This window comes from Calidris pugnax, unplaced genomic scaffold, assembly GCF_001431845.1.
Source record: "Calidris pugnax isolate Ruff unplaced genomic scaffold, ASM143184v1 scaffold63, whole genome shotgun sequence".
NCBI lineage: Eukaryota > Metazoa > Chordata > Aves > Charadriiformes > Scolopacidae > Calidris > Calidris pugnax.
Genome location: NW_015090852.1, coordinates 7465498 through 7478472, shown reverse-complemented (window position 1 = coordinate 7478472; position 12975 = coordinate 7465498). Strand labels below are relative to the sequence as shown.

The window sequence follows — 12975 nt, the reverse complement described above, 5'->3', positions numbered from 1 at the left end:
ACTTTTTTTTTTCCTGAGTTCCTCTGACAAGATTAACTACATTCTGCTTCAGCAATAGAAGATCAAAAAACACCTAAAATCCCCACTAAAGTACAAGCCACTTGGAGTGCTCTTCTCTTCTTTTCCCAATGTGTTAATCGGACGCTTCAGACTTTCAGTGACCCTGAGGAGGGAAGAACATTCTTTTCAACCTTGCTGCTGTGTTTTCCTGATTACACTAGCAGGCCTTTTTGCCCAGCAGCAATCCAGGCAGAGCTGGCTGGTTTGGTGCAATCTGGAAGGCTGTTGTAATAACAGACAGAACAAAAAGCACAAGGAAGAACCTAACGGCCATATAAAAGTCCCTCTGAGCTCCGGTCCCCGCAGAAGTGCACCAGCCTCAGCAATCAGCATGACCAGCCAGTCTCAGGGAATCCAGCAGCTTCTGCAGGCAGAAAAACGTGCCAAGGACAAACTGGAGGAAGCCAAAAAAAGTGAGTAGCTGGCCTGCTTTTACTGTAGCTTTCTATTGTAAGATCTTCAGAATTACAGTGGCTCACAGAAAAACACATTGTCTCATCTGTACACAACACAGCTGTGCTGCTCCTGTTCTTTCTTCTCACTTGCGTTAGTGCTGTGCCTTGACTGCAGCCAGGCATTTAACCAAACCTAATGTCCAAAGTTTGCTTAAAATTCTGTGTGCACGTGTGTACTTGAGTGTGTGCACATGCATGTGCCTTATTACATTAAACAAGGTTTTCTTTGTTATATTCATCCCATCAGCTAGATTTATTCTTGCTTTATCTCAATGCCAATAATGTCATTACAACCTTCCTTAGGTATTTAAACTAGAAACCTACACACCTCTGGCTGCCAGCTCTGGAGGACCAGACTCCAGGCGCTCTATTTCTTTTTATAGGTCTTGTATAAATTTTTCAGTGTTCCTCTTTACTTACAAAATCTAGTAATTTGCCTTTAAATCTCATCTGGGCTTCAAAAAAAATTATACGAAAACAAAGGAAAACTTCGGCAAAATAATAGTAATGAAAGTCACAGCACAATCACAAGAACTGTCAGTACTGTAATAGGTGACACCCATAAGCCTTGTTACCTGGTACAAGCAATCAGCAAGTGATTAAATGTTCAATTTAAAATTAACATCTTGTTTGCCAAATGCCTAAATGCTGAGGGCAAATCATGTTTAGATATCCAATAAAAGTAAATTTGTATATTTTTTTTCTAGTTAAATACAAGCAAAAGAGTAATAATAACAACTATAAAAATGAATGTATCTGCTAGAATAATTTCAATCAAAGAAATAATTCTCCTGGCAGAGATTATATCTTTTATATATAAAATTATATATTTATATTATATATTTCCTTCATTTTCTACATTCATCTCCCAGTGCTTTAAGGCAAAATACAGTGACCTTATTCTCCTGATTGCAGATACCAACCACATGAGTCACTGACCTGCATTAACAGTGAAACATTAATACTGTTTCATGGACTTATCTTGGTTTAGGAACCAGCAGCAGGAAACTACGTTGTCCTGCAGGACTCAACTAAAATGCATGATGTCATATCCTTCAAGAGTGTGATGAAGGAATAAATTTTGTTTTCCATGGAGAACTAGAAACTGAACAAAAATAATTTGTATAATTCCTGTAATCCTTCTACACAGAAATCAGTATTGTTATGTGTCCATTAATTATTGGTGACATACTAATTTGTACAACAGCACACAGAAAATAAGTAGGAAGACAATACCCCTTCCCTGAGCACCCAGCCATTCCCTGTGCCTTGCGAAAGGAACAGAGGGGGGGAAAATCTTCATAAAAGAGAAGGGTCATAAAATTGTGTTTGAAAGTCTGAAAACATGGAATAATTAAGTGATTTGACCCTTATATAGCCAAACGAGGTGCTGTAAGTGGGATGGTTCTTCCATACTCACATAGGGCAGAGGAAATGCACTGTTCCAAGAAGGAAGAAAGTGTGTGACCTGGAAAGGCGCAGCCCCCAGTGCAGGGAGTGGGCGTTTGGTCTGAACACAGGCTGCAGAATCAGGCCTCCAGCTACAGTAGCTTGATGTACCCTTGACTTTTGGTTTTGATTGTTTTTGTTGTTGTTTGATTTGGTTTGCTTTTGTTTTTAAAACAAACAAACAAAAAAACCCAGATTGTCTTCTTCTAAACAGCCAGTTAAAAAGAGGTTTCATAAATTAAGAAACTCAAAAAATGAAAAGCATTGTTACAACATAAAAATAACAACCAAAGACAAGTATCTTGTAGAATCCAGACGTGGTTACAGGTGCATTTACTCAGCTCTGCAAAAACCACACTTGCCTGTCACCACCTCAGCCCCACACAGAGTACATGTGATAAGCACAGGGCTTCTTACAGATAGACAATCTTCCAGACACCTCCGAGTCAGAAACTTGACTTAAACCACTGCCTACACAGCCAGTGTGTTGGTGCTGAGGTAGGAGTAGTTCAGCAACCACAGAAAAACAACTATTAAGAATTTTGCTATCAGTAAAAATATTTAGAGTAAAAATATTTCATCAGTATGACTTTCTTCTCTATTTATTTTCAAGCCAAACTTTTTTTGCCTTTATAAAAATTACAAGGGAAAATAAAAATTTGGAAAAAAAAAGAAATTAAAAAAATAGAAAAAGGTGGGAGAGGTATAAAAAGACAGTCAGACTCCAGCAGTATCCATTGAAAGGGCAAGAGACAATGGCATGAACTTAAACATAAAAAAAACAAGTAACTGTGAGGGAGGCCAAAGCCAAGAAGAGGCTGTGGAGTCTCCTCTGTACCGAGGCATTCAAAACCCACTGGATGTGGCCCTGATCAAACTGCCCTTGCCAAGCATGCTCTCAGCAGAACGTTTGAGTGGACTCTGGAGGCTCCTTCCATCCTCAGCAGCTCTATACAATCCCATTAAAAACTTCAAGCATTTCTAAGAGATTTTATTCCTAGGTATAAGCAGATCAAGTGCAAAATGTTCAAATAACTGCTGATGTGGCGTATTCATCTATAGCCTAAAGACTTTGGTGGATTTTTTTGTTCATGTTAAATACTGCCAAGGGTTTCTACTAGGTTGTGAACAGCAAAACTCTTGTGAATTTTAGATCTCATGGATCACACGAGCAAGGTCAGGCATTAATGTTTCCAATTCAGATTTTTCTAAGGACTACTCCAACATGGATTTTGTGCTAAACCAAGCAGCACAGCTAATCTAACAGAATAATTATACCTAGAAAATAATTTTTTTATTAAACATTACAATAGATTTGCAGAGAATCTACAAAATAAAAATTTTAAAATTTCCATGTTGTCCTCAATATCAATATTTTTCATAGTAATGTCACTACACTGCCCTAGATACAAGGACAAAAGGGATCCTTTACATGCCAAATCTGGTTATGCCAAGTCAGAATAACTCAAATAGTCTCATCCCCACAATGATTCTGCAGTTCAATCAGCATTAAAGACTGTATAGTTTGTCCCTGAGCATAAAAACTAAAATAAAAGGAAATACATGAAATGCAATCAATCTACCCAGTGCAATCAGTTAACCTGTGCACGCACAATTCAGAGAAACGAGGTGAGGACATGCTGCTTCACCCCAGGAAACACCAGCCCAGATCCACCTGGTACCAGTTCAGATCAGCAGCTTCTGCTCAGGACCTGGCACCCTGCGGGTCGGGGCTGGAAGCGAGAGCAAGGAACCTGTACGGCCAGTGCTGACACAGTCCCCTCCTGTGACCTCCTCTGTCACCGCAAACAACCACGGCACAACACTGCTGTACCAACCAGCCTGACTACTCTATTTACATTGTCATGTGAGAGGAACAAAAGGCAGATTGTTCATGGGACACAACCAGGAAAAGCCATTTTCAAGGAAGCGTGATAAGCAAAACTACCCTTGTGCAAACCTTTCAGTGTTTACAGTTGATACTCACATAACCAGATCAAAATGTAAACAGATATATATAAAAACAGATAATGGGCTGAGCTTTTGCTGACATATAAGCAGCTGTTTGTAACGCAAAATCCACTTTTGGATAACTGAAAAATTAGCAAATAAATAAAATTATATTTATAGACATAAATCGAAGAAACAAAGACAGTGCTCAAGGTCTGCTGTTTATGCTTTTTCATACTTCTTGCTCAATAACCTTTATCCTTGCAATACCTTTACTGTATCGTTGGCTGGTGGCATTTAATACCTGATAAATTATTAGCAGTTTGTTGGTAAATGTACACATGGCTGAAACTATTAAACTGATTAAACCCAAACCAAAACAGTATGAATCTTTTGGCCTTTTATACACAGCACTGTTTTATCTATCATTTTTGTTTTAAGCATAATTTGGATCCCAGAAATAACTAAGCATTGTCAGAGCCAAGATATCAATTCCTGAAAATCCTTTTGAGTAAAACAAGGGAAACAAACGTGTCATGAACACTGGGTGTAGCAAAACTTGTTTTCCTAAAGATTTTTATATCTTGGCTTGAATTTCTAGTGCCTAATAAAATGAAAACTCAGAAGAAAGATTTCAGGAAATCAGATTAAAAACAAATGTTAATCAAAATAAGATACTGTATATCTATGGCACTGTCTCGGATAATATCCAGAATGCATTTTGTCTACTGAAGAAACTATACATACTGATCAGCTGCTTCTACTGTATTTTATTCAAAGTGCAAAATAGCCTGCTCAAAATGAACATCCCTAAATCCCATTTTGCAGAAAATGTAACACTCTTGAAGACAACAGAAATGGTCATATTTAAAGAAAATATGACTAATTTTTGACAGCTTCTTCACGTGACATGATTTCTATGCAGAAATTCAGCTAGAAGCCTAGATTGTATGTTTAAAAACAGTAAACCAATTTTAGCGTGGTAGTTTTTGGAAAGTAAGATAACTTAGTGTTCAAGCTAATTAGAATGCAACATTTTTGCTTTCTACTATCTTTTTCGTGCAAGATGTAAAAACCTTCAACAACCTAAAAAACCTCACCAGGTCTTTTCAATCTAACCAGATCCAGGTGTTTCATTAATATCACAGAAATACCTAGAAAGAAGAATACAATCTTTCTCCTTGCTAATACCAGGTTAGGTAAGAAAATCTAACACAGGGCTGACTTGTTGCAGAAAGTTGGTTAAGATTTGTCCAAATTAACATGATACCTAGCAATGTATAGCCTGTCAGCTACCATAACAACAACAACAACAGACCAGGAGACCAGGCATAGCACAGCTGCTTTGCTGCTCCCCGTCTTCAAGGATGGTGAGGAGGGACAAAGCGGCAGCAGCAAACCTGGTCACCACAGCATGCCCTTTGGGGCAAGAGTCTTTTCAAACTTGGAGCTGTCTGTACCTCACCTTTCTGTGAAAGGGAGAAAATGTCTTAGGGACAAGTTGGTTTACCCATCCTCCTGTATGTCTTGCCCTCTTTTTGCATGATCTTGGATGAATTTCAATGCTCTGCCACCTTTCATGGTGTAAGGTTTGATTTCAGCTCAGCTCTGCAGAGAATCCCATCCAGAAGATCAGCAAGACTTTGAAAAGGCAATCCCGTATTGCACAGCTAAGGTAGCAGACAAGTGGTTAATAACAGACCAATTAATTAATTTTGGTTTGTCTCTAGTGAAACAGCAGGTTAAGCTCTAGTTTCTGCTTAACTTAATCAGGTGCAGCATATGCACTATCGCATATGTTGGCAGTTGCCGATTCTGTCCACAACGTTGTTGAACTAGCAGTAATTTACTCACAGCTTTTCCACTTAATTAAATAGGAAGCAGCAGGTTCCTGCTGTGCCAATCCTAAAGGCATCATGGAAAAATGAAATGGCTGCTACCCTACAGTGACACCCCATGTATTGTGCTTACTCCAGTGCACTATCAAGAGCTGACCCGTATCTATATGTATGCTTTTTGATTCACCAGCTACATTGTCAGAGGTGTATGAACTGTTGTTTTACAGTTAATCTCTTCATATTTTGTGCATTTTAAATGGATATATTTAACTATCTGGTGGCCAAATACACAACATATTTACTACAGATGGCCCCCCAGATGGAATTTGAAATTGAAATCCGACTGATTTTGAAATAATTTAATTTGCTATAGAGATCCAGTTCCTCAGCTGGTGAAATTGGCAGAGCTTCATTGTAGTCACTACACCCAACTTCCAGCTCCAGAGAATCACCCCACAGCTTCGCTCCTAGAGGAAAATTCTTTAAAAGGCTGATCAGGTCCAAAATTGGAGGGGAGAATAAGGGAAACTTCAAAATACAAACCTAAACCTGGCTCCAAATTTTGTTAGCCAGACTGATGTCAGGCTCTAACACAAATCTGTCAGTTCACACATACTGGTCCCAAGACTTCATGCAGTGAGTGGCAGAAGCTGAGGGGATCAGCCCTTATCAAACAAATACAAAATCTGGGAAAGTACATCCCAGGATTTAAACTGGCTCTCTGCTTCTTTATGCATAAGCACAGTGCCTTGGTGACAGAAGGACTCTAAAAATTGTAATTCACTACACAAGAGAACACTGCACTGGTGGAACTGAGAGTCAGCAAAGCTATCTAGTTTCTCAGCAGAAAAAGCCTTATACAATCACACACCCTAGTTCCAACAAGAAGCACACCCACAATATTAAACAGCCCAGGAATCAACACCTTAAAAGGAAACTCACATTTCAGGTATCTCTCTGCTTCTTCTAACCCATCTGCAGCAAATGACTTCAGAAGGCGCCATCAACTAGGCAAATAATTTACTTCTGAATCAGGCATTTTACCCAGGCTTTTGTTGAATCTCAGATGTGGCAAAGAAAACAGTCTTTCTCCCAGGATTCAGCTTCCTCATCATGCCATGCTCAGTGGAACCAGCTTGCTGTAGGCCACACCTGATAAGGCTTCAGAAGCCCAGCACACATGTAACCAATCCAATGTAGCAGCCTGGAGAAAATAAATCAGAATTACTAATGCTCCTTTTTCTAGCCTTTTGGAAAATGTTCCTTAGGATTTCAGAAAATGTACTGTTTTCAACTTTAGTGCTTGAATTGAAAGACTTTTTTTAAAAATAAAAACCAAAAATATTCATATTCCTCAGTGATGTTAAGTATGTATTTACAATAAGAAAATAAAGAAATGGATGTTTCATGCATCAGATCAAGATGCGTTTTTCAGTTGTCTAGCTGCCACTCTCTCATTCTTGTCATATCCTAATTCAAGCAACTAAGCAATAGCCTTTTCAGCCATTGAAGACATTTCTCCCATTAAAAAAAAAAGGGAGCAAGCTTATCCCCTCTCACTCCAAAAATTCTAGCTCTACAGCAGGAGGAGACCCCAAAAATCAGCATCAGGCCAGGTGTCTCAAATATAACGTCAACTTTCAATGCAAGAGCTTTACAGCCTCATCAGTTAGAAAGTGGCTTTTTCCTCACAAAGTAGTGTAGCAGAGTCCTGTGGAGATCCATGCAACTTCACACAAAACAGGCAGACAGAGATGCATCACCACAGGGTGGTTGTGACATGTTCAACACTTGCTTCACATAAAAACATTTTAATCGCTTTCACATTTTCTCTGTATTGGTAGAGAATACCATTGACCTTTTTCTCTTAATTACTCACCTCTGCATTCAACAAACGTTAGGAGGAAAGAGTAGGGGAGAAGAGGACAAAGCCTGAAGGTTGTAACTCAGTTTTGTAGTGGTTAAGACATATCTTGCAGTACTTTGGAAATCTGCCAGCTCTGAGCAGAATCCAGTTGGTGTGGGATGAAGAGATGCTGGCAACCAATCAATACAGCAAATATTACAGAATAACGTCTTTTCCCATCAGTGACAACTAAAATCTGTTATCTGGCTGCTACTATTGCTGATGAAGGAAAGATAGATATTTATTTAAACACCAAGCTGTGATTAAAAAAAAAAAAAGGCATTTGTGTTTGAGAAAATGTGTAGTTGCAAAAAGACTCATGTTGTTAGCAAACGAGCAAACTTTTCATTTGATGGGTGCTTTCGAACAGGGATTTGGTCTCAGAAGATGGGTACGTGTGTGACTGGCCTTCAATCAACAAGTACCCTACCTAAATCACTTTGGCTCTTCTGACCATTCTTGGGCGGTTGACTTTGCTCAAAGCTTTGTCTGTTTTACTACGCTGTGTAAAACACATCTGATTTAGAGAGATTAATTTTTTAGGATACAGTAACATGTGAAGTAAATTCATATTTTTGCCCCACTAGGAAAGGGAAAGAGGCTGAGGCAGGCCAAAGAAGAAGCCATAGCCGAGATAGACCACTACCGGTTACAGAGGGAGAAGGAATTTAGGAACAAGCAAACAAATGTAAGTAAGAAACCAGCATATGTTCTTTTATAGTGTCAAGCTAGTCAATGGTAACACAAATTGCTCCAAACAGTGTTACATGGAGACTTCTGCAAAGCAACATGATCATACTGATTAAACAGAGAGATCACCTATGATGTGTATTTGCTTCATTTTTACCTCTTCACAGGCTTTGAATGCATTTGTAGAAGGTGGTGTGGACTTTCACCACTACAGTTTTCCAAATTCTGTATTTGTTTCATGCTTGTCCTTTGAAGACCTATCTCCCTTAAGGAAAAATACCTTTGGGTCCTCTTTATTTAACTCCAGACAAAACTTGTTCCTGTCTTGAATCTGGAGGTTTCAGTAAGGTGAAGGTTTCAGTAAAAGCAAAGATTTAAAATCTTTCTTTCTATTTCACTTCAGCTGACTTTTCTGACTGCATACAAGACTCATCTTTGAAGAACTGAAATCACAAAAACTTTGGAGTTTTTCCACTATATTTTCATAAGTGAAAGCAGTCTGGCTGATATTTTCATATCTGAATCGTAGTACATTTTATACACTTATGCCATCTTGCAGTCTTCTCTAGTATTTTCATGAAAGTTCACAAACTGTTCTCTTTTTACTTTGTAATCTTCCCCTTACGTTTTTTGTTCTTGTTTTTGTCCCTACTTGTTTTGTGCAAAGGCAAGGAAACTACATGTGCAAAAGCAGCCACATAAAAAAAGCCAAAGAGGTCAAATAAAAACTGCTTTACAAAACTGCCATTGCAGTCACACTTCACATAAAACATTTTCCAGCAGAGATCACAAGCCTTAGGAACAGATATATACACAAAGTCTCTAACATACACTGCCAACCCCCCAGACACTGTCACACAGCCAAGCCAGGTAGAATTGTCTCATAGGTACAATTTCAGATGTTTACTGACACTAAAATAAAGTTAAAACACCTCTAAAATTTGTCCACCTTTTCATTCAAGACAGACTTCTTGTTTTAGGTCTGAAACAGCAGAAGAGAAAAGATGTTGCCTTGGTGTGAACTCAATTTTTTCATCCCAAGCAGAATTAAAGCTGCAGGGAAAAGCCACTGTTTGTCGACTGAACATTTCACACAAGCAGGACAGAGCACATATTGCTCCTCAAATGACAGCATGTTGTACAAGCTCATTGCAGTCCTCCTTCACATTCCCTGACCCCATTGTGTCGAACATTTATCTACCCAGACAAATGTCATCATTATTAACCTGTGCCTGGAAGGCAGTCAGGAGTTCCAGCTAAGCCAGTGCAGAGGGAAGTCTGATGCCCAGTTCAGTTTACTGGCTAAGGTGTTCAGACCCAAATATTTTTAATTCTTTGTCAGTCTCATTTAGTGCTGTTCCTTCTTTTACTTTGTGTTGCTGTATCCAAACTGGGGTAAATTTTCTCATACCGTGAGATGTTCTGCATGAGTCCAGAATGAACAACAGCAGCAATAGAAAGTAACAATTAATTTGAGGTTAGACTGACAATACACAAGATCTTTTTTCAAAATATACAGAATTTAAGCCCAGATCTCAAAGCAATTTTGCTAGTGCTTGTGGTGTTTGCATTCAGGGTCTGAGATCACTGAACTGGAGATGCACAGCCTTGTTCTGAATTTTGTGGCTTCCAAGTCAATGTAACATTTTAGCGACTTTGGAATAACACTAGTATAAAACCAGTATGGGCAAAATAAGGGACAGACCTTCAAGGTCAGCAGAAATCACAGACTAAGCAGAGAATTGTCTGCATTCTGACAAGAAAAAGGTCTTCAAATTCAGAAGCAGAAAAGGGGAAAAAAAATACATAGAAGAGTGGGAATCAACTATCTCCAGTTACAGCATCAGCATGAACTGAGAGAGCAGGTTCCCAGTCTACAGAGGGTCTTCTTAAAATTGTAATACTTTTCCTGAGGATTTCCAAAAGTATTTAGTAGCTGGATAACATGCAACCATATGCGATCTCTAGAAATTTATTTTCCCCAGTAGAAAAAATCAGCTTCATAAGTCTGGTCTAAGCTGTACAATCTCACATGAGACCCTTACAACTTGTCTAAAAGCTAAAATAAAAGGCCAGCTAAAAATAGTTACTATGGCAAACTATAATCTTTTCCCAATATGTAGAATTATGTCTACAGAATCACAGAATTGTAGGGGTTGGAAGGGACTTTCAGAAATCCTCTAGTCCAACCCCCCTGCCAAAGCAGGTTCCCCTAGAGCAGGCTGGACAGGAATGCATCCAGGCAGGTTTCAAATATCTCCAGAGAAGGAGACTCCACAACCTCTCTGAGCAGCCTGTTCCAGTGCTCTGGTACCATCAAAGTAAAAAAGTTTTTCCACATGTTCAGACAGAACTTCCTGCATTCCAGCTTGTCCTGCATTGCCCCTTGTCCAGTCACTGGGAACCACTGAAAGGATCCTGCTCCATCCTCCTTCAACCCACCCTTTAGATACTTGTAAGCATTAATAAGGTCTCCCCTCAGCCTTCTCTTCTCCAGGCTAGAGTCTCAGCTCTCCCATCATAAGGGAGATGCTCTAATCCCTTAATCATCTTGATAGCCTTCGGCTAGACTCTTTCCAGTAGTTCCCTATCCTTTTTGAACTGGAGAGCCCAGAACTGGACACAGTACTCCAAATGTGGCCTCACCAGGGCAGAGTAGAGGGGGGAGTGACTTCCCTCAACCTGCTGGCCACAGTCTTTTTAACGCACCCCAGGAGACCACTGACCTTCTTGGCCACAAGGGCACATTGGTGGCTCATGGTCAACTTGTTGTCCACCAGGACCCCATCGTCTCTCTCTACAGAGCTGCTTTCCAGCAGGTCAGTCCCTAACCTGTACCAGCATATGTGATTATTCCTCCCTGGGTGCAGGACCCTAACATTTGCCCTTGTTGACTTTTTACATCCTGTATTTCTTCCAAATTGGAAATCTGGATTACATAAAAATGTCTTACTACATTACCAGGTACTGATAAACAGAATTGCAAAGGCAATTGGTTCAAAAGGTCTTAAGTCAGCTGCTTTTCCTTCTTTTGAGGACTAAGTTGGGCTGAAATCACACAGGAAATAAAGCTAACGACGACTCCTTTGTTTCTGGTCATCCTCTAGGTATCCCACTAACATCCCTGGTTAGCTTCAGCTGCTAGTCCACCCCAGAGAATCATGCCATGAACAAGAAGAATATGTTACTTATTCCTTTCTTACTCTTGTCAAAGTGCAGAAATGTCTTCTGCTCTGCCCCATGGAATTCTTTAGCTGGAAACCAATTTTTCTGCCAGTATCTGAAGGACTTTTCCATAAGGGAAGAATTCAAGGGATGTTGGGGCAGTGGGGGAGGAGGGAGCAAAGTCATGGATTTGGAACACATGCATCTGTTTATAACATAACCTTGCTAAAATGTTCAGCAAGTCTAGAGACAATTAAATTCCAAGCGAATGTCCTGATATTAACTGTGCCAGAAGCTGTCTGGTATTTTGCCAGATAACAAAATGAAACATTAAAAGACCTTGTCTGAGGCCTGTTGAGGGTTATACATCACTAACTGCTGAAGAAATTTCAAGTACTCTGAAACTGTAATTATGCATTGTCAGGAATGCTTTGTCATGTTTACTCCTTAGCCACGCTCACATTCATTCTCAGTGAGGCTAAACGAAGCACACTGGTGATAGAACTTAGTTCACTAGTCATTAAAATAGGAAACAAATTAAAATGAGCAATATAGAAGACAAAACATGTGCAATGTTGTTCCCCACAATGAGCTGGGAAACTTTCATTACATGGGGAGATTCCCATTGCTAATGAGCATCGGAAAGGGTTCCCTTAAATCCTGTTGTTACACATACAGTTCAACCTAAATCATACCCTTACTGTTAAGCAGCACTGTGATGTGTTTGCATTATGTTTATGCTAGATGATGAAGTACAATAAACATATATAACACTTTATGTTGCTTAGAGGACTTCTGTTTTTCAGGTAATGGGCTCCCAAGGTAACCTCTCTGCTAAAATAGAAGAGCAAACAAAGGAAACCGTCCGAAACCTCACTAGCAGCTACCACAAGAACATGGAGAGCATGATGAAAAAGCTTTTGAGCACGATATGTGACATCAACCCTGAGGTTCACCCAAACTTCAGACATGCAGCTTAAGATCTATTGATGTGCTGGGGAAGAATGTTTGTAAAAAGCAGCCTTCTTTCTTGATAAGCATAAATATTTCCTCATTTATTGTTTCTGTATGTGTGAGTAAAAAGAACACTAAAGCCAAAAGCACACAGTTCCACTTAGACTTTTGATGTGACAAGAATTATACAGGGTTTCACAAGCATTTGTTGGAATATTGTTTCCTGTTGGTAGCTAAGCCCCTGTCATTTAGACGGGGGCAAGTCAACAACAGCAGAATAAATGATTATTTGACACAAGCAGCTTTTCAGTGGGAGTCTTTATTCCTTTTCTCTTATAAAATGTTCTGTACTAGGATGTAGTGTTGCCTAAAGTCTATTTATCAAGTCACGTGAAATAGAATATCACAAAAACTTAAAAGAAAGCATTTCTGTTTTCCTTGTCACACACAGAGTGGTCAGGTTATGGAACGTATAGGAACTGTGTAGCTTTTGGTCAACAAGAATACA

General features: G+C 39.4%; 1 protein-coding gene across 1 annotated transcript; it reads left to right on the top strand.

The window, feature by feature from the left end:
* Window positions 1-220: 220 nt before the first annotated feature.
* ATP6V1G3 (ATPase, H+ transporting, lysosomal 13kDa, V1 subunit G3) lies at window positions 221-12768 on the top strand. The gene is made up of 3 exons (XM_014943381.1): window positions 221-473; window positions 8246-8346; window positions 12320-12768. Exons 1-3 carry the CDS (start codon window positions 392-394, stop codon window positions 12491-12493), a joined length of 357 nt encoding a protein of 118 aa, XP_014798867.1. The 5' UTR covers window positions 221-391; the 3' UTR covers window positions 12494-12768.
* Window positions 12769-12975: the final 207 nt, after the last annotated feature.